Source organism: Carassius carassius, chromosome 43, assembly GCF_963082965.1.
Source record: "Carassius carassius chromosome 43, fCarCar2.1, whole genome shotgun sequence".
Taxonomy (NCBI): domain Eukaryota; kingdom Metazoa; phylum Chordata; class Actinopteri; order Cypriniformes; family Cyprinidae; genus Carassius; species Carassius carassius.
Window position 1 is genome coordinate 1,614,867 of NC_081797.1, and position 24,059 is coordinate 1,638,925.

The 24,059-nt window shown below is 35.1% G+C and overlaps 1 protein-coding gene across 1 annotated transcript in view; it reads right to left on the bottom strand.

Moving 5' to 3' along the window:
* The window catches only part of myo9ab (myosin IXAb), a 97,877-nt gene extending 83,364 nt beyond the window's left edge, over positions 1 to 14,513 (bottom strand). Inside the window, exon 1 of the mRNA XM_059535921.1 lies at positions 14,301 to 14,513. Within this exon, the coding sequence (XP_059391904.1) occupies positions 14,301 to 14,449 (149 nt within the window). The 5' untranslated portion in view covers positions 14,450 to 14,513. The remainder of the gene's footprint in view (positions 1 to 14,300) is intronic.
* Positions 14,514 to 24,059: the final 9,546 nt, after the last annotated feature.

Genomic DNA, 24,059 nt, shown 5'->3' on the forward strand with positions numbered 1-24,059 from the left:
GAGAGAGACAGAGAGAGAGAGAGAGAGAGAGAGAGAGAGAGAGAGAGGGAGACAGAGAGTAAGAGGATGTTCTCGCAGGATGTCCATGTTGTTGTTTGTGAGGTGTGTTGGACTTCTATCCAGTCATCTTCAGAAATGCAGTGCAGATGAATGTCTCCACACTCATGATCATTATTCAGTCTGTGCATCTTATTACAAAGCATTTTCTGAACTAATGATGCTTGATAGACACTTTTATTCATAAACTTATTTTCCCATCATCCTCTGACTGCAAAAGAGTGATAAAAGTACACACTTTACACAACTAAGACACATAACTAATTCAGTATCAAATATACTGAAAAATCAATAGTTAATTATACTTTAGCCTATAATGTGTACATGCAAAAAATCAACAAATTAATAAATATAATACATTTCTATATACACATCACATGAACACAAACTGCAAAGCTCAAAATTACTGAGCACCATACTCCATTTATGCATTTTTAGAGAAATACATCAATAAATAAATACTTTCTTGTACGTGCATCTCTCACATGAGAAGTGTGTTTAAATCAGCTGCTTCTTCCCTGAAGATGCTGCCTGAGAAGGGAGCTGTCTATGTAGACAGCACGGCGGGTGAATGACCGAAAGTGTTTCATCAGAGCTGCATGAGAGTGAAACAGGACTCCAACAGCAGTTATTTCAGAAGAAGAGTTCAGCTGGAACGAGCCGATCAATAACGGCAGAATAATGTGAGCGCATCAGTCTAGTCTTACAGCGGATCTCAGGGGACGAGAGCAGATGCATGCAACGAGACAAGACACACATCATATCAGCAGCTGACATTAAGAGACATTAAAGGACTGTGGTGATGCATGAAACACACACACACACACACACACACTAGATACAATATACACTACATCCAGTGCACTTCTGCTGTACTGACTTCCTCCCTCATGAGGACACAGTCACGCCTGCTAGCTCTTAAAACATGCTTTCTCAGTACAGAAATGATATCACTCGATATCAAATAACAGTGCTGTATATTGACAAACTGCTTTGGCTCCTCTTTCATAAGGCGCTCTGGATAAAAGCATGTGCTAAATACACAATTATACAGTAAAGCAACAGAAAATAAATGAAAGCATGACATCAGCATGATATAAAATGAAAAAGTACTGTATATATAAATGTGTATGTGTGTGAATAATGTTTAATTAGTTAATTGTATATTAAATATTTTGTAAAATACAAAATTCTATACTGTATACTAGTGCTGTCAAATTAATCGCATCCAAGCTAAATGTTTTTATTTACATGTGTGTGTGTGTACTGTACATGTCAATATTTATATGCATGCAATTCATTGTGTCTTTATAAATAATAAATATACACAGTAAACACACACATATTATGTAAACAGTTACATTATTATTGTGTTTGACAGCTCAAATAAAAACAAAATGTATAAACTTTTTCAGTTTATTATTAAATCTCAAATCTTGAAAAATCACTCTTTGAATAAATACTTTAATAAATACTGTATATAACAAAATATTTAATGCATATATAATTAGATCTATTATTTGTTAATAAATACATCATTCTTGAATCTAACAAAAAATAATAAATAAATAAATGCACTAGTTTTTAATGAATACTGCATGCATCAATGAAGATACAACGCAAATGTAAAGCAGTAAAGCAACAACAAATGAATCAATGACATGAGCATAAACTAATGTGAGGCTCAGACATGATCAAACATCAGAAACCAGGAGAAGAAGCTGTTCAATAATTCAGTAATGAGCTCAGAGCAGCTTCAGATTGATCTGTAACTCATACGTTCATTGTTCGTGCTTCCTGCATGAAGCGGATCTAATTATGACAGAGCTTGTTCTATTTCAGCTGGTTTGACACGGCTGCTAATACAGGAACAAATCATCTCTCTTTGTGCCAATTACAGTTAGAAGACACGCACCACTGCAGCGCAATGCATTCTGGGCTATCGGATGCTGACTAAGCAGGTATTACCAGGTTTTAGATGAATAAATAAAAACATATAAATAAATAAAAATAGATTTTAGCAACCACATAGCAACTCCCTCCAGAAACGTAAATGCATTTGTGCAGTTCCATTTTGCATTTGCTACTAGAAGCCATTTTTAATAAAAATGACAACGCATATAAATTATTCATGTACCGTAAATGATGTGAAAATGTAACACTTGTGAGCTCTAAAGTATACAGCACAACAGAGACAGGATTTGCAGAGGAAACGCTGGAGGTGAAAGTTTATCTGACCGTTAGAGAAGTGGAGAAGTGAAATGTTCACGTGGAAGAGGAAGGAATTAGAGAAAGACCACGTGAGACACAAATCAAATATTAAAATATATTTTCTACATCTCCACCGCAGAGAAAAACAAGCAAAGTAAAGAACATTTTTCATAATATCAAAGTATATTTTATGCAATATATATATATAGATAGATAGATAGATAGATAGATAGATAGATAGATAGATAGATAGATGCAACAAAAATAATAACTTTTTAATTTTATTTTTATTATTTTTGTTTTATTTTTTATTTTTTATTTATTTTACGGTAGAATCACTCTTATGGTCTAAGTAATTGTGAGATCAAATACTATTTTTTTTTCCTACAATGTCTTTATTTTATTTTATTTGAATAATAAAAAAAAAATCATATATATATATATATATATATATATATATATATATATATATATATATATATATATATATATATATATATATATATATAATTTCTTTTTTCTAGACATACATGCAGTATAATCACTCTTATGGTCTAAATAAATGTGAGACGAAATACACTTGCAAAGTTATTAACAGAAGTCAGAACAGAGTCAGAAAGAGTCCAAACAATGACTTCCGACAGACAGAGATTCAGTAGATCTACACTTCAGCTGACTGTCAGGAATAAAACACTCTGAATCATCAAACTGCTCTCGCTGACAGAGGACTTGCAGAGAGGCTTGTGTTTGGATGAAAACACCAGAGACATCTGCTCTCGTCTGGATCCAAGTCAAATGAGTCAATACAGCGAATCTCAAGAAAACATGTCCGGATCAGATTAAAATAAATAAACATAATTAAGCCTAATAATGTATTTTTAAAATTCTATAGCAAAATGTTTTTCAATGCTACTATCTATGTATCATTGTATATATATTCATCTTACACGTGCTGAATAGGCTGACTGCACACAAGACTTTTAAAAAGAAGAAAAGGTCCATTGTGTCCAAACTCAATGTCTTCCCTTGACCTTCTGAAATCATGCTCGCTCATCTTCCGAGAAGGAGAAGAAGAAACAGCATCACATCCTCTGAAGAGTTTCACTTCTGTCTGAAAACCACAATCACAACCATTCATCCTGCAGCAGCTCAAGCCAAACACTTCTCCATCATTACACTCAGAAAGACACACACACACACACACACACACACACACACAATCAATCCTGATCACATTCAGTCTGGAACAAACAACATCAACTTCACCTTGGTCTCCCAGCACACTTCAGCTCACTGCAGCTCACGCATTAAAGCAGGATTTTTGAGTCGTGTGCAAAAGTGATTGTTTATTTATTATTTATGATTTTTTTGTCATTTTGTTATGCATTTTTTTACGTTTTTGTAATTTAAATACTTCAATTTTTTATTTCATTTAGTTTCAAGAATTTCACATTTTCATTCCCTTTTCTAATCTTATATTTATAAGAACGGTGTTCTTCTTCTTTTCAAATATTATTATAGCGTTTATAAATATTCTGAATTAGCTTTTATTTCTCATTTATACAAATACATTTTTTTAGTTGAAGTTTTAGTAGTTTTGTGTGTTTTGGTCAATTTTATTATTATTATCATTATTTATTTATTTCAGTTTTAGTCATTTTAATACTTTAACTTAAAACTTTAATTTCCAGATCCACATTTCTCATTGCTGTTTATATTTAATATGAGATGTATATATATATATATATATAATAGAATGTAATCATTCAAGAAATACAAACATCATTTTTATATATTATAATACTAGTTTATTCATTTTAATTTATTTATTTACAATTTATGTTTTAATTTTAGTTCAGGTTTTAGTAAACTTGTTATGTGCTTTCATCATTTTTAATGTAAATGTTTCTATGTAGCTTTAATTTATTTCTACTTCAGTCTTAGTAATAACTAGTGATGCACCGAAATGAAAATTCTTGGCCGAAACCGAAAACCGAAAAAGAGAAAACCAAGGCCGAAAACCGAAACCGAAACACCGAAAGAAATTATGCCAATTATTCCATTGCATTTATTGCTATGACCATGTACTAACTTTACTAAAATTAAGACATTGCAATTGCATAAATTAATATTAAAGTTTCAAAGATAATTACAATTACATAAATTATAAAAAACATAAAAATACATAATTACAAATTATGCAATATTTATTAAGCACATTGCAACAATGCACAGTATAAAATAAAATTCAAACTAAAAATGTATCCCACTCATGTGAATATTAAATAATAATGTACAGGCCTACTGGCCTGCAGAAAGGTTTTAAAATGAACTGTTCTCTCATAAAAACAAAGTGCATTTAGGTCAAGTGCATTTGAAATTGTTCTCTGTAGGACTAGAAAGTGCATTACTTCTCCAGTAGGCAAGACTGTTATCACTTCTGGGGATGGGGACTTCAGACAGATAACCATCTAGCTGTTGAGCAGTTGAGCTTGTCATCTGCCTGACATTTGAGAAATATTTGAGAGAGTGTATTTAAATAGGGGCAGGGCATAAATAATTTGTTTTATCAAATTAAAGCAGAAATCTAGCAGAAAATCTAGCAGAAATATGGCTACAATCTGATATTATGTATGTATATATATATGTGTGTGTGTGTGTGTATATATATATATAGGCTACTGTAAATAAAATGTCACATATATAGTAGCCTAAGAACTAGAACAATAGCCAATGTATTATTATTTGAGGCACTTTCTTGCAGAATTTCACTGAAAATATCAGACAACGAGGGTGAATGCCAAGAGACGAGTCTTTTTTCCGCGCTCTGATCTCAGTCTCCTGCGCTTGGCGCTTCTCCGTCTCCACGCGGGTTCTCCGCATCCAGCGCGGCCTGTATCATTTCTCGTGCGCGCTGCCTTATTTCCGCATCCAAGTAATGATCTTTATAACGCGGATCAAGCACATTCGCGATGAAGTGCAGAGGATCCGAAAAGATCTCAGTGAGACGTGTGCTAACAGACTCTACAAGACTGTACCTTTCTTTGTTCTCACTTCGTGGTCCGTCTCAATCTCTTTGTTAGGAGACGCTTTAGTGCTGCGAATAAAGGAATAAGAAGAGAGAGAATGTTCTCACTGGTGTGAAGTGAATGTCGCGGGGAGCTCGTGGTCTGCGCTATGCAGGTGCACGTTCAGGTCGCGGTTTCTGTTTGCGTCATCATCACAACATTTCGGCCGTGTTGTTTCGGTGATAAAAGTCTTTCGGCCAAAAACCGAAAATGCTCTTTTGGGCCATTTTCGGCCGAAAATCTTCGGTGGCCGAATATTCGGTGCATCCCTAGTAATAACCATTAGCACAAACATCTGCATTCAGTGAGGATTTGGCCCAGAGCATGATGGGCCACTTAGGGTGAAATATCACGAGGAAACACACACACACACACGCACACACACACACACACACACTAAGATGATTATTCAGTTCAACAGGGAGGGTAAAACAACAGCCTTCTAAAATGGATTTGCATTCTGATTACGGATTAATATAATGAATTATGCATAAAAAAATTCAGGAAATCAGAGCTTTTAAAGGAACAAAACATGAATTCTTTCATAATTTTACATTTATACTGTTGTTACTGTTTTCAGTGTAGTATTGTTCATTGAAATAAAGCTGAAACAAAATAAAATATGAATATTAGATGAAAAACATTTTAGAAATAAATAAATAAAAATATAGAAATGCAAAACAAAACAAAATATCGCTGGTGGTTTTAAACCCATCAACTACCTTACTTCATTCCAAGTATTCTGAAATCAGAATGATCATTTTTAAATTAACTATTTTAAAAACAACACATCAATAGCAAAAACTCAATCTTTGCTCTTTCTGATTCACAATAACAGGAAGGAACTCAACTTTACGAAATGCAAAGTAAACCTTACTCAACCCAATACAGTGAAACCTGATGAAACTTCCTGTACAAACACAACTGACCTCCAGTAGTAACACACAAATCCTCTTCTAACATCATCTTCATCATCATCTCATCCAAACGCCATACTTCCAGACTAATCTACAATATTCCAGAAACAGTGAGCTGTACACTCATGGACTCATGCGTGAACACACACACAATCCTCACATCATCCCGACTGAAATCCACTTACGCCGAATGGCTCTCAGACAGTAATTTTCTGCTCAGCATCCAGCTATAATCAACCGTCAATCAAAATCCACTGATCTGGATTTTCATCAGCAGCACGAGAAAAAAACACCATCTGAAAACATCCAGATCAAATAAAGGCCCTATACCACAACTGGCTTTACAACTTGATGCTTTGGCATTTTAGAAAATAAGAAATAGAGCCCGACTGAAATGGGTTTTCAGAGGCCGTACCAATATAAGGGAGTTTTCGGAGGATATCGATATTAGGAAGTAAAACGTCTTCTGTTGATATATATATATCGGCCGATATTCTTAATCTGTATATTATAGTGCAATACCAGTCACCAGCAGCAAACAATGGAATGCACTTTGCTGGACAAACTAAGCAATTACACAATTTACCGTATTTTTTGGACTATAAGTCGCACCTGAGTATAAGTCGCATCAGTCCAAAAATACGTCATGACGAGAGAAAAAAACATATATAAGTTGAACTGGACTATAAGTCGCATTTATTTAGAACCAAGAACCAAGAGAAAACATTACCGTCTACAGCCGCGAGAGGGCGCTATATGTCTTCAGTGGTAGACTACAGGAGCAGTGAGCAGCATAGAATGCCCTCTCGCGGCTGTAGACGGTAATGTTTTCTCTTGATTCATTTTTAGTTCATTTCTCTTAGTTCATGTCAAATTAATTTTGATAAATAAGTCGCACCTGACTATAAGTCGCAGGACCAGCCAAACTATGACTTGTAGTCCGGAAAATACGGTACAAGCATTTTATCTGCGTAATATGTTAAGAAAAAAAAATCTATATATAATATATAATAAAATAATATATCGGCCGATAAAATTGGTAAAACGATAAATCAGTCAGGTTCTAACAAGAAACCAAAGGAAGAATGTTAAGAAACATCAAGAACATTAAGCTCGAAAACGCATCTTGAGAAGACAAATGAGATCTCTCCAAGAAATCAATGAGAATAAATGGAGAGAAAATGGAAACTCGTTGAAGCCTCCTGCTCCTTAGATGTTTCTATTGAGGAAAACACCCTTGTGAAGTCAACTGAGCCACTGCTGAGTTTTGAAAGTGATCTTAACGTTACCAAAAGTCAGAGATCTCAACATGTACAAATGCAGTGGTTTTCATCTGCTTTAAAAGAACCAAGAAACCAAAACACTGATTTGAAGAACTTTAAATGCCAAAGAACCACCAAAACTCACAAATGAGGTCATTGTAATTAACAGTCGACTACTGATAGTAGCCTAAGATGAATTAATTATTTACATTAACAAAGATTTGGGACAAATAGAATGGAATGCAATGGAAAACTATGTGAATGGCATGCAATGAGTTTCTGTTGGTTGCATTTAGCACAGCGTCTGAAGTTTCCCGCTATGAAGTTTTAGTTTAAAGTTAAAGTTTTTGCAGATATCCAATAGTTCCAGCAATCAATTATCGGTGCCGATAAATCAGCAAAACCGATATATCAGCTGACCTCTAATTGTAATCTCTCAATCATCTCTCCTAGACATCATTGAGATTAAATAAAGATCAAATGGACACTTGCTTCTTGGTCTCCAGCTTCTAAGAGGTTCAGGCTGATGTTCTGGTACTTTAAAGAACCAAGAAATCAAAACACTGACCTGAGGGACCGACAATGAAACATCAAGAACATTAAACTATGGAGAGTTGGCAAATGGAGACTTGCTGAAGTCTCCAGCTTCTCAGATGTTTCTCCTGGGACAAATAAATACCCTACTAAATCTCAAACTTGTCTTTCTAGCACTGCAGAAGGGATCTCAGCAGTACAAAAGCACCTCAATGTGAACTCGAGTATTTCTAGTCTAATCTGTGTGTTGATGTGAAAGCGTCTGTTCCGAGTGCAGGAGGAGTGTGTGACTGCTGTTCTGGGGTCATGTGATACAGCAGGAGGAGATTTTTACACTCGTCAAGGGCGTTCATGAGGATCTGGAGCGCTGGGAATGTGTTCTGCTGGCCTTGGGATGGAGGCCTTTACAACCATGTATCATATGATGTGTCACTTCATATCTGTGCAGAAGATGATGTGCCACCCGCCTGCAGCATTCCGGAACATTCCCGCTTTCTGTTCGGAAGAGCGTCAAACAATACACAGTATGCGATGACTAGGGCCTAATGAAATTGGTAAACTTTTTCCCAAATTCTGTTTTAGTTTATTACTCTGTTTTTCCCCTCTTTTTTCCTAGACTCAGCTTTAGTGGTTAGATTTAATTTCAGTAGTCAAAAAGCACGTCTTATTAAGAGAAATCATAAAGTTTATACAACTCAGCAACAACTTATTAAGAGTTTAATTAATTTAAAATGTAATTATGTACCCTATAAAATCTATTTGACTATCACGTTTTTTTTTCATATGAAATCCATTTTAATTTTTGTTTTACTGGTTACATTTACTTTTAGTAATCAAAAAAAAAGTCTAATTTATTGAAATCATGAAAACGAAACAATTAAAAAAAAATATATATATATATATATATATATATTTTTTTTTTTACAATTTTACCAAACTTTTAATTTTAAATAAAAATTTTAATGTTGTCAGTTTACATTTACAGTATTACATCTGGATTCTGTTTTAATGCTTTAATTAAATTTTAATAATCAAAACACATGTGAATTAATAAAATATTCTAATGTTTTTTTAATATAATAAAATGGTTTTTTTTTTCAGAAATTGTGCGGTCTGCTTAAATTCTGTATTTAAGATTGAACACAAATTTGTTCAAACAACAGCGGTTATCAAATGAAGGCATAAAACATTAACATTTTACTATAATTCACCTTTTAAAATGTAATCAAATAAAAATTAACTATTCCTTTTTTTTTTGGCAAAGTGCTGCACAACCAGGCAATGCCGATTACTTAAGAAATGCCAAATATTAACCCGATATATCGGCCTTGGAAATACAACAATTTAATAAAGAATTCACATTTTACAATAAAATGTTTCATTTTTTCAGACATCCTTTAATTGGCTCCATCAAAAAATATCGCAAGTTTGTAAAAAAGGCAGAGTAAATTTAAATTGGAAATACTAACATGCTGTCATTCAATTATGGAAGATACATTCTGTATACGTTTATATGATTTAACATTGTATAATAAGCATATGTCTCTCACATGTTGTTGTGGCAGCTGTTCAGTTTTTTTTCTTCTATCTGTGAAAACAATAAAAAGTTATTTTAAAAAAGAAAAAGAAAAATCATCTTAATACATTTTTTTTCGACCGATATATCGGCCTTGGTAATACATTACACTGCGTATTAACATACAAACAGTAGAATTCTGATTCCTCTAAACCAATCTTTCGAAATCTGTTCTTCTTTTTGGATCTCTTATCGAATGACTCGGACCACACAATTTCTAAATGTCACGCTTTAATCCACTTCAAACAGGACAGACCGACTGCACAGACACACACAGAGCAGCTGGTGCATGTAAATAAAAGTTTTGTTGTTTCATGCAGGCTGTGTACAGTAATGAAGTGCAGGTTAATGCGTCTCACAGAGGAGCGAGAGAATGGAAATTAATGAGGAGCGGCGTTAAAGGATATAGTTGTGTAATTGTGCGCAGTGCATCTCTCTGTTCCGGCGTCTTTGATCCCGACATCACAGACGGAGAAATGTGGGAGTTGGAAAGCGTTTGATGCTGTTGCTTCCTGCCCGGGAAGACGTTAAAATGCATTCACTGTTTCACCTCCATGCGCTCATTTGGTCTAATAACAATCACCATGATTTAAATAATGATTAAACATATTAAATTATTAGTTTAATCCACATCAAACGCTATTTGTGAGTATATTTCATCGCTAGGATTTAGAACAATGCCGGGTGGTTTCTAGGTGAAAGGAGTCCACAGATTCAGCCCAGGCCTTTTCCCATGAGCCTCTGCACTTCACAGGGACAACAAATTAGTGTTGGGATCCTTGCTAATGACACGTTGCTGATTTCGAAGCCTCGGCAAGCCGTTTAAAGGCCTGAGCGTTTATCTTGCTTCCGCTGTTGTGAGCTACTTGAACTGTCAATCCTGACTTCATCATCCTCACACCAACCACAGCTGAGTGCTGACACCAATACAATTAAACACATCCAGACATGTGTCACCAATCCAATCAAATAATAACACAAAGGAGATGAACGGAGAGCATGGTCTAATTTGATCAGCTTTGTCATGGAATACAGAGTCTTTTCATTATCAGTACAGAGTTTATGCTTAATGTGCATGAGATGACACTGACTTAACACAGCGACATACACACGACAAATCAAAACATTATCCTGAATGTGTGTGGAAACAATGCAAATGTACTGAAATGTGTCTGTGCATGAATACAACATATGATCTGTGTGTCAAGAGCGCTCAAAAACACTATCAAACTCACATGTGCTTACCACTCCTGTACGTCACCACAATCGTCTTTACTGAAACTTGATTGCAATCCTCAACCATCAAAACTCAAACATATGATATGCATATTATACAGTGGTGGGATGTTTTGACGTTACGTTCAGTCTGTATCTCACACTGCTCGATTCGTGAGTGAGCTCTAGTGCTCTTCAGAAACAATCACAGAGCTTGTGTTTTAAAGCTAAACACACAGGAATTAATAATTCACTGACAACACACTGCGAGTATCTATTCTCTCAGACATCTCTTATGTAATCAGCCTGGTTTTCTTTACATTAGCCCTGCTTTGGACTGATCTGGAAAAAGGTTTAGAATAGAAATTGTTTCAGTAATTTTGCATTAATTGCATTAAATTATTTTAACACGTTAAGGGTTTTGAATTAATCGCATCCATTAATGCATTAACATTGACAGCCCTTATATACGTATATAAATATAAATATATATATAGTATTTATTGTATTTTATGTATTTATTTTTCAAAATTATGTTTCATTAATTAATTATTACCAAAAAAGGCCCAATTATTATTACCATTAATAATTATTTTTCAGGATTACACTATCATCCATCTATCATTTTAAATTTAATTAATATCATATTTTGATTATTGACCGAATTCCAACACTAAAATAACTATACTGTTGTGTTAACACAATTAATGTAATATAAATTTAAGATTCTGCCAAGCCCAATGCTCATTTTAACATGCACACAAATAATCACCATTCATAATTCATAACAGAAAATGTACAGGTATAAGAGGAAACTAACACTCCTACACGGCTTCACTTGTCAACACTCAAATAAAACTGATGCAGGAACCGGTTCTGCCAGATCCCCATGACGCTTTGCATTTCTAGTGAAATTTGAGGCAATAAAACCCCTTACAAGCAGGACACTATTCATAGCCCGTCATTATGAAACGCAATAATCCATATCGGCTTTAATGGATTTGAACTATGAAGGGCTCACAGCTTGACACCCCATTGCTGCGGCTCCTAAAGATCTTTAACTCAATGAAAATGGACTATATTCGTGTTTTCCCGAGCCGAGACATTAGCGAGATGAGCCCTAGTTAGTGGACATGATCTAACACCCTTTGATCGCTGGAAACTCCTGAACCAGCGAATTCAAAACAGCTGAATACATATAAAGCATTTTTAGCTTTTGATGATGGAAAGTCCTTTATGAATGCAACTCGTTATGAAGACAACTGCTTATAATGCTGTCTAAGTAGTAAGTAGGGAATGATTTGAGACTGTAACGCCCAATAATGCCTTCTACAGGTGGACCGCTCACTAAGTTTTGAGACTCATAAATGCTGTAATGGAAAACAGCACAATACTATGAGGTCTAAAAATGACGTCTAGATAGGCAACTTGGTTTTGAGACTATGATGCCCAAAATGCTGTCTAGGTAGACAGCTCATTAGGTTTTGGTACTACAAGGTCAAAAAATTATGTCCAAAACTGTTAGGTAAAGACCAAAGAGTCTAATAGATTATGATACTACAAGGCCTAAATATTATGCCTAGATATGGAGCCAACTTGGTTTAGAGATGAAGATACTGAAAATATTGAAAAAAATAGGTAGGCTAGATTTTAATTGCCAAAAAATGTTGTCTAGGTAAACAGACCACTACATTTTCATACTATGAAAACCATAAATGATGTCTAGAAAGGGAACTCAAAATCAAAATCTAATTATTAGGGTTTGAGACTATAACGCCCAATAATGGCTTCTTGGTAAGAAGCACACAAAATCATAAGAGTATGATACCCAGAAATGCTGTCTAGTTAAACAGCACACAAGATTTTTATATTATGATGCCCAAAAATGTTGTTTAGATAAGCAGTTCACTAGATTGTGATACTATGAGGTCTAAAAATGCTGTCTAGGTAGGGAGCTTACTAGGTTTTGGTACTACAAGGTCCAAAAATGACATCTAGGTTACTAGATTTTGAGACTATGATGGCCAAAACTGCTTTCTAGGTAAACAGTCAAATATATTTTCATACTACAAGGTCCAAAAATGATGTCTAGATAGGCAGCTTACTTGGTTTTCAGATGATGAGATGAAGAAGATACTGAAAATATTGTCTAAGTAAGCTAGATTTTAATGATATATGATGCCATTTTCATTCAGAAAATGCTGTCTTGGAAGGCAACAAGATTTTGAGACTATGGCGCTCAAAATACTTTCTAGGTAGGCATCTTGCTAGGTTTTGAGACTATGATGCCCAAAAAGGTTGTTTAGGTAAAAAGCACAACAATGTTTAAGAGTATATTGCCCATAAATACATTCTAGGTAAACAGCACACAAGTTTTGATGAGGTCTAAAAATGATGTCTAGACAGTCTCAAAACCAAGTAAGCTGCATATGATAATGAAATACTGTCCAGGTAGGCAGCTCGCTAGAATTATTTTGCATCTCATTGTGTAAATGCTGTCTAAACGTCCATTTTGATACTACAAGGTCCGAAAAATGATTTCTACATGGGCGGCTCACTAGACGTTGAGCATATGATGCTCAAAATGTTGTCTAGGTAGGCAGCTTACTAGGTGTTGAGACTATAATGACCAATAATGGCTTCTAGATACAAAGCACACAAGATCTTCGTTAGTAGGATACACATAAATGCTGTCTAGGTAAACAGCGCATTAGATTCTGATACTGTGAGGTCTAAAAATGATTTCTAAATCGTCAGCTCACTAGGTTGAGAGGCTATGATGCCCAGAATTGACTTTAGGTAGAAGGCTCACTTAGGCCTATAATACCCATATAGGTAAACGGTCCACTAGATTCTGACACTATTAGGTCCAAAATGAATTCTAGATAGATTTTTACACAGAAATAATGTCTGTACAGAGAATATGCTCAAGTTTTGAGACAGATGCATGTATTTATAAGACTGACATTCACATTAATGCACAGCACAGCATATAAGACTCATGCAATAGTCGTTCATGTAAATACATCTCCTGTATTAGTCCACTAGGATCGACTACATATTTAAATAAATGAATAGCTCCAGTGAGCATATGCTTGCCAGAACGCTGTCCATGTAGTCAGTTCACAGGGTTTTGAGCTCATTGAGAAAGTCTACCGCTTTTATTTTGACTGACAATTATATTCATATGCAGTGAATACACGCATGATGTTGTTAAGAGTCGCTGCTCGCATGCAAAGCGCATTTTGCGTGTTGCTGTAGGATTGCATCGATCATGTGAATGCACCGGAGAGATTCGGGTCTCGTTCACTAAACAAAGACAAACCCAAGAATCTGGACCAGGACAATCATGAAAACACAGATCCAGCCTGAGCTGATGCACAGAGAGCGGCGGAACAAAGACAAACCCAGCGGAACCGCATCGAAAGCGCACCACATTTCTGCGTCAGACGCGTCTTACCTGCGCGTTTTATCGCTCGCCTCCGTGGCTCCGCATTCCCCCGGCGCAGCTCCGTCAGAGAACGCAGGAATCAACAGTGGTTTCGCTCGTAAATCCGTTTGAAGGTTCCCGTTGTCGTTTAACGCGAGGAGAGACGCGCGCGCGGTCATTAGTGTCAGAGAAGCGCGTCGCTGTGTCCGATAATCACTGTGAACGCGCAGCGAGGGGCGGGGACGCGCGCGAGTGTCACTCAGATCATGTGTTTAGTTCATCACTCTTTCAATACATCAGTGTCTTTTTTATTATTCAGTCCATCAATCTGTATATTGCTCTTTTAATATATCAGTCTCTCTCTCTGTGTCTATCTGGGACTCTAGGAAACTCTCACATGTGTTGTATTGGATGTGATGAGGAGCATGTTTGTTAGATGGGCCCCGTGGCCCCGAGGAGTCTGAATTCCTGGACCCAAAGTGAGGCCCCTGCCATGCAGTCAGACGGAGGGCAAGAGGCTCTGAACTGACAGGATCTCTAGGAAAACCTTCATTTGCTCCGAGAGTTTTAAAGAAACCAGATGGACGTTTGGGGGACGGGTCAGGGTTTATGGGGGGCCGACGGAGCAAAACAACTCGACTGTATATTATTTGGACAGCACAATGGTCCTCCTCAACGATTCTGGGTTATTTTAGACCGCGTGGTTCTTTAAAAAACACATTTTGAAAGAAGTGATGTGTTGTTTTTCAGAACACAGGGTCATTTTTTTATTTCAGTGCCTGAGATATTAGATAGGAAAATAAATCTTTATGCACTGGTTTATAAACTTCCATGCAACATGGAGTCGTTTAATTCTAAAAATGCACATTATATAATTAACAAACACTTATATGAATAAAGTTACTGTTGTAGATAACATTTCAGAGAAACATGATTCAAGATGTTTAATAATTTACACATGAGATTTAACATGCTATCATCACAATTAGATCAAGCATAAAACTTTAATGTCATCAAACACACAGCAACAATTTAACATTCATGATAATTAAATTCATCAACAAATAGTTTAAATAGAGTTTTTATTCAATTTATTCAATTAATATTCCAGTCTGGTCTTTCTTCCCAGATGATGTTAAAAATTCCGCTGAAAAATAATTAATAAAATAAAATAAATGAATAGCTAAAAATCAAAAAATATTTTAGATACATATATATATATATAAAACAATAATACATTTTCATCATATGATTGAATTATATATATATATATATATATAGTATTTTTTACTTGTTTTTTATCCGATTACAGTAAGGAGAGTTTGGAAATGTGCAAAAATAATGAAATAAAATAAAAAATCTCTCACAGCGTCTCATGCTGTGTTCAGATATTTCAGCCCTGCGGTCACATTAGACTTCATGGATCCAATAAAACTCTGCAGACAACAGCAAACCCGCAGCACTCACTAAAACAGAAGAGTGCAGGACATGCGCTGACTGTTCATTACAGTCAGACAGGGAATAATGAGAAGAGAGGACAGAGCTATGAACGTCATTTCCCACACATCTATTCTATTTAAATCAGTGTGACTGTCTCTGTGGGAAACTGACAGCAAGAACATCTCAGCTTCAGTCAGTGCAAGGTGTGAACAAGCGTCTGGAGGCCGAGCTGCTCCTCAAGAGTGATCTCAGTTCAGTGAACTCTGATCTGATTGAGTTAGAATGGATATTCACTGACTCATCTCAGGATCAGGTCAAACTGAAACCAACATTTCTGTGTTTCTGAAGCTGAAGCGTGACACCAGTTTGTGAAATCCAGACAGTGAATAAGGAAGATTTCCTTTCCTGCTGCTAGTCACCGATTATGAATGGGGTTAAACCAGATTACAAAATATCCCAGCGACCCATCAGCAATAAAACAAGACCCTTCAGTTTGTCACAAAGAATTGTGAAACATCCCGTCCTGTCACTGTGACATTTTTCTATTTTTGATTATAAATTCAGTACAACAAATTATACGGTAAAATACAGTAAATACCTTCAATACCACGACTTAGGTGCCCTTGAGCAAGGCATCGAACCCCAACTGCTCCCCGGGCGCCGCAGCATAAATGGCTGCCCACTGCTCCGGGTGTGTGCTCACAGTGTGTGTGTGTGTGTGTTCACTGCTCTGTGTGTGTGCATTTCGGATGGGTTAAATGCAGAGCACAAATTCTGAGTATGGGTCACCATACTTGGCTGAATGTCACTTCACTAATCACTAATCACTAAAACATATCCACCTAAATCAACTTACAAACTTAAGTTCACTAAAGTTTAAGTTTAATGAAATTGGCTGTACATTTACTTTCCTTTTCTTTTTCCTTCACTCTTGTATAGTTGAATCTTGTATAACGAAAATTTCTAATTGGTTGAATTATTTTGATGGGTTAATGGAAAAACACATGCTGCTGTCACTTATTGACACTTTTTTAGCAGTATAGTAAATGTAAATTAATTATATTATTGAATATTATATTATAGTAATTTTATATACCTTTATATTTATTATTGCCCATTTTTATATTTTATGTATTTTTTACTGTATGATGGGTTAATGGAAAAACTTATGTTGCCATTGTTTACTCAATATATGTAGATTTAAATTACTTTAATTATATAATTTAATATAAAATTTTATATTTTTTGTAGTAATTTAATGTTTTTTTTCTTCTTGTTACAAAATTGCAATTTTGAGTAAATGTACATTATTTTATATAATTTAATATAAAAAAAATGTATTATAGTCATTTAATATATGTTTTATTTTTTGGATTACAAAATTGCAATTTCAAGATGGGAAATTTGCTAAATTGTCAGAAAAACAATGTATAAAAAGATTTTCTTTTGAATTACCAGAGTCACCCTATTTTCTCTCTTATAGATTGTTACATTAAATGAATTCAATCTTATTAGAGGTAGCTGTTTCTGAAGATGACAGGGTTTTAAACAGAAACACGCTTCTCTACTGGTTCACTGAAGGACTCTATAGGAAGCAGATGTTCTTAGTCATTACTGTGAGCAACCTAATCTTTTCCCTGTATCAGATCACTATGTTAATAAAAGTCTTTACCTGTCATCCACCCTATAAATTACCTCACCGCTCCATTTCGTTCTGTCTTCACCCTGGAAAAAACCCAACACAGAGAATTTGTTATCACACAAAGACATTTGTCTGCCAGTGAAAACACTGAGAAGTTCACAGGATATATGTGCTGTCTGTCATTTTATGGCTTCAATCAATACCTGAGCTCATTAAACAGTTACTTGACTGAGATTAGCTGCTCTCTATTTACATGGCTGATGGTTAAATCAAACTAAAGTTTTATCAGGAGTAAGAGACACAAAACATTGAGCTAATATTCACGGGGGGGGGGGGGGGGGGGGGGAGAGTAACAGCACATTTGCTCTTTTAATTTAACAAGAAACTCGGTTCTATTTTAAGCCTAAAGGATCTGCAATAAAACCAGTGTTTTCTCAGAGAACAACATATTAATTTCACAGTTTATACAGGAAAACATGGCATGCAACTTATTAAAAAACTAAATTAATAGTCTAGACTTCATGATCAAGACAGCTTTAGCTTAGAGGTGTTACATAGTAAAAAAAAAAATTACTTTACCATAAAGCAAATCATAGCATATTACGAAAGACGGAAAAAAAACACTCAGAACACTTAGCAACCATATAGCAATGCCCTAGCAACCACCCACAACGAACTGCATAGCAACAGACTTGAACACTTAGCAACCATATAGCAATGCCCTACCAACCATATACAAAAACTGCATAACAACAGACTAAAAAAACTCCCAGAACATCTTAACAACCATATAGCAATGCCCTAGCAACCACACACAACGAACTGCATAGCAACAGACTTGAACACTTAGCAACCATATAGCAATGCCCTACTAACCATATACAAAAAATGCATAACAAGAGACTAAAAAAAAAACACACAGAACATCTTAGCATCCATATAGCAATGTCCTAGCAGCTACGCACAACAAACTGCATAGCAACAGACTTAAAACACTAAGAACACTTATCAACTATTTAGCAATGTCCTAGAAACCACCTACAACAAATTGGATAGCAACAGACTAAAAACACTCAGAACATCTTAGCAACCATATAGCAATCCTAGCAACCACTCACAACATTCTATTCTAACCTGTCAAAATAAAAGTCTTATTGTGGAACAGATTAGCAAACGTCAGTGAATCAGGTCATACAAGTGTGCAAACTGAACGAACTCAGACCTGAAGTTCTGGCTTTTATACATTAGCTTCTCTTGTCACAAACTCGCAGCGTTATTAAATATTTGTTTTATTAAAAGCTCCAGCGCTGCTGAGATGCTTCTGAAATATCATTCGGGAGAGAATCTGAGCTCTGTGTTTTGAGTAAGAACACTCGGGGCATATTTTCTCTGGATCCACCTTAGGATAATAAACACAGTGTTTGTCTTCGAGCTGCACTTCAACAGGAAGGTGGAGGAGATTCACTCCAATCCAGAGGTGAGCAGCTCCTGCAGTGGATCACGGCCAACAGCCAGAAACCAGTTTAAAGGGAAAATTCAACATTTTGTCATCATCTGTTCACCCTCATGTTGTTTTCAAACCTGTTTAACTGTCTTTCTCCGATGAAACTCAAAAGGGGATGTTAATAAGAAACTTCTGATTTCCATTCAAAGTGGATGTTGCCTTCCTAAAAACACCATAAAATATCATACAAGTAGATTTGACAACACTGACAGATGGAAATGATCAAAGAATAACAACTTACTGTTAACCTGAGTCTGTTGGGTTTGAATGGGTGAGTTAATGATGATAGAACTTTCATTTTTTGGTGAACTGCTCCTTTAAGAATCTTATATTCTGGAATCCACATGCGTCCGGCTTTCTGACAGAGTCGTTCCAGGATTTGCCATATCCATTCTGACTGAGAGGACAGATGGTGACAAGGTGACCGTGTCTTAATGATTGTGAGAGCTTTGAGCTTCATGCCAGGCTGGAGTCATGGAGGCCTTTAGGGAACATGTTGAAAGTATGAGCACTCTGGAGATCACGACAGTCAGGAGCGTTATATATATTCAACCAAGCAGAAGGGACTTTTTCCTTTAACAGTTTTCAGTCTGAATAGAGAATTTTGGGAATTTGACTAAAAGCAGATAGCTATATGGTTCTAAAATTCACAGTCTTTTTTACTCTAAACACTAGCCAATAAGAGGACATGGTGATAGAAACAAATTATGAGATGGGAGGAAGAATTATTTGAAATGCTTTTAGGTGCTTTCGCAAAAGCGTCACGTTCCCCAAAGAAACTTGTCATTCTCATTACAAAATGTTTTATTTTTTTTTGTAAAGTGTTTGCATTCTCCAGTAAAACTTGCCGTTCTCTTGCAAAACATTTGAGTTCTCCGAGAAGCTCTGTATTCACTCACAAAACAACTTGTTTTGCGAACATTTGCAGTCCTGCGCGAGACTATTGTGTTCCTTCGAGAAACTTTGCACTTGCCCTAAGACATTTGCATTCCTTTACAACATTCCCTCAAGAAAATTGGCATTTGTTAACTATTGTGTTCCAGTGAGAAACTCAACATTTGCTCGCAAATCATTTGCATTCTCTCCTTAAAGTGTTGCATGCTCAAAGAAACTTGGTGTTCTCTTGCAAAAGTATTGCATTCCCAAAAAAACACTTGGTGTTCTCTCGCAAATCGATTCAGGATTCATGAGATCAATTCGAATCTCACATTCGCTTGCAAAACATTTGAGTTTTCTTGTAAAAAAAATTGGTCAAGCAATGGCATGCCCACAAGAAACTTTGTGATTCCTGCATTCCTGCATGAAACTTCGCATTTTCTTGTAAAACTTTGGTATTTCTCAAAAACTTGCCATTCTGTCTCAAAACAGTTGCGTTCCCCAGAAAAACGTTGCTTTCGCTCACAAAACATTAGCAAAAATCAAAAATTGATTGCGCTTAGTTGTAAAACATTTGCATTCCACCCAAAAATTTAGCATTTCTCTACAAAACTTTTGCGTTTTCCTCAAAAACGATTGCATTCGCTCGCAAAACATTTGCGTTTTCTCATAAAACTATTGTTCCCCTCAAAAAACTTGCATTCTCTCGCAAAAGTATTGCATTCTACTGAATAAATTTGCATTCTCCTGCAGTTTTATTATTTTTCTTTTATTATTATTTTTTTTACCATCATTTAAATAAACTTGATTGATTGTCATGATTTTTTCCCTAAACATATTGTTGCATTCAAATGTTTGTCCAATCAAATACTCTCTAGAGTGAGTATGTCTCATATTAATGCACTAAAAGTACCATGTGCAACCGGTATATTGTGTGTTTGGCTGGTTAAGATGGTTTAATGAAGTCAGAGGCTTGTTTTAAAACATCTTGAGTGAGAACTGCTGTGTTCTCTTAGACCACAAATTCACTAACGTGTTATTTTTCACCCCTGACCTCCTTTGAGTCACTCGCCTTGCACCACAAAACACCCATAAAAGTCGGTTTTACTGGAGCGCTCTTGGCTGTCGTGTGTGACAGATCGTCCATATGTGAATAACAGACACAAATGAAGCCCTTTTCAGAGTCTTATGTCACTGTTTTAAACACATCCAGAATCCAGAGCAGATTTTAATCTGAAAGGCCTCTATGTTAACATCAATCTGTCTTCATTTACTCACCCTCATGCGGATCCAAACCCGCATATGACTTTCTTCTATGGAACACAAAGGCAGAATTATTGAGTAATTTCAGTGCAGAAGAGAAACTACCATCAGAATGAGCATGTAAGGTCAAATCTTGCTCACCGTGTCCTTCAGATGCAACATTCCTGGAATTGCAGACCTCAAATGTCACTTTTAGGCCTCGAGGAACCAGGTGTGTCATTGGTGTAACCGCAGGTCAAGAAGGTGCATGAACAAGATTCCCAGTTAAAATTGTAAACCTCAAGGTAAACCATCAAAGTAGCTATACTTTAGACCTGATAATTGGTTTATTATGAGTGCTGGGATGTTATTCTAGACCGGAGGGTTCTATAATTTATTTAAATTGTGGTTTTATATTTTCATTCTTAGATGAAAATCTCAAACCAACCCATGAATGACATTTGACATTAAACAAAATGGACAATACCTGCAATTTCTCCAGCACAAAGCCTGCAATTTACAGAATTCACAGAGGAATATGTTTGATATAACAGTGCACACAAATGATGAACTGCCTTTAACTATCATTTTGCATTATTGACACACTGTTTTCCTAATGAATGTTGTTCAGTTGCTTTGACGCAATGCATTTTGTTTAAACGCTATATAAATAAAGGTGACTTGACTAGACTTGACAAATAAAGTTTGAGAAAGAACTGAGCACCAAAATGTGAAAATCATCATTTGGGAGTGAAGCATTATAAATGTGTTTATTTTTCTTGTTTTATAATTATTATTTTATCACTGTTAACTTGTCTATATTACACATCCGCTTTGTTTAATGTTGTGGTGACGCAACTAAAAATAAAGCAAACAAAAAGAAAATTCGAGACATGAATTCTTTAAACTTAACATTTTGTCGCCCCCAAGCGGTTAAAGACAGATACCCTTCAGTAGAAGAGAGACAACTCAAAATTGAAAATGGAATAAAAAAAATAAATAAAAAAAACATCCAACACAGACTGAAACTTTTTGAGCAATAAATAATGTTTTAAATTTTTTTCATTTTTTTTGAGAAATGTACAATTAAGCCAAATCACCATTATGCAAATAGCCTAGGGCTTTTTAAAATGGGAGATTGTCAAAAGCCCTGCTCAAAAAAAGAAACATAATGGCTACTTGCATACTTATTCTTTAAATTAGATGGATTTTGATTAACTGTCAACGTTTATCGTTCATTATCTGAGAATTAAATGGCTTTGAAATTGATTCCAACCAACGGTCTCTTCCTCTTTATCATTTTTCTAAAACGACTTAAACTTCATGGTTACAGATCAAATTTATGTCAGTGTCATTAGCCTATTAAAACGTTATTTTCGTAGTTTTTTGCGAAGTTAAAGTAATAAAATTTTTACCTCAGAAAAACGAACTTTCTTATCCTGTCAGCCACGGTACACTTTAATATTGGCGCGCATATTAAAATTTCGCGCGCATATGCAGAGGCACGCACTGAATCTTACGTCATATAGAGCCTATTATCTTGTGACTTGTTGAATAGAAACACATTTTATCTTACATTTATTTTTTTATTTTCACTGACATTTAATGACACATTTTAAAATAGCAAATTCTGAAGATATATAAATGTGTAATTTAATGGTATGAACATCACATTGACTTCCTTCAACAAAAATCCACTAAAACAAAGAAAAGCTTAGTTAAAAGCATGATTTTTGTGAGAAACATGAGAGGAAACAATTATTGTGAAAACTTTTAGTCAAATATGAATTGTTCCTCACCAACATTTGCTGCTGGTTAACAGTAGCCTAACAGTCAAATAGCCGTTTAGTCATTGTTTTAGGCTAATATAGTCTTTATAACATCTTTTCCGAACTTGCATAACAGTTACATAACAGTAATTAAATTTTTGACAAGTTAATTTTAATGCAATAATCAAATAAAATGAGTTGTGATGTCTATATAAAATTCATTTTGCAAAACTAATGAGATTAGCATATGCTGCTAACGAGGTTAGCATTGTTGTGAGACTAAAATATATAAATAAATGCGTATATGTGTTATAAATCAAAACTTTAACTAAATAAACTATAACCAATTAAACCAAATATCTGTATTTTTCTGAGGCACAAAAGAAAGAGACCGAATCTGAATCTGAAGTTTTTATTAGTTGACTTTCTACCTCTCATCTTTCAAGTCAGAAAGTTACAAAACATCTACAATTTCTACAGCGTGGCCTAAATCATGAGCATGACAATAACTTTTGACATTCAATCTGTACAAAGCATCACAACATACCGAATCTCTCATTTACAGCAAACCTAAATGATAACAGTATTAAATATCGATTTCCTACATCATGTTCTAATGCAAGAGTGGATTACAGTACATTACAACCTACAGATGCCTCCAATAATGCACTTTAATACATCACAATTAAGAAGATTAATGATTACAGGCAAACGTTAGGTGACAGGCTTTCTTCATGTCCAAACTGTAACACATTTCCTTCATCCCTCAAGTGACGACAAACAAACACTCTCAGACTGACTTGACTTTGACCTTCACTGCAGTTATTCGTGATCGATTAAGACTTGACTTGAAATGCTGTGAGTGAAATGTGTGTGAATATCAAACAATCACTGCCTTTCTTACTTTTTTTCTTTTTACAAGAAAACAAAGAACATCTCATCTGTTCTACACTGCAAAAATCATTTCATAATCAGTATTTTGTCTTGTTTTCCAGTATAAAACCAGATCAAATTACAGATATTAAGATATGTTTTCAGAGAATTTCTCCTTTTCTCAAATGTATTCCTGTATGGTGTCAGTGGGATTTTTTATGTTTTTTTAAAGGAGTTTCTTATGCTCACCAAGGCTGCATTTATTTGATCAAAAATACAGAAAAAACTGTAATATTGAGAAATATTATTGCAATTTAAAAAAGCTTTTTTCTATTTCAATATACTTAAAAAGATAATATATTACTATGATCAAAGTAGAATTTTTCAGGATTCTTTGATGAATATAAAGTAAGGCGCATCCAAAATAAAAGGTTTTGTTTACA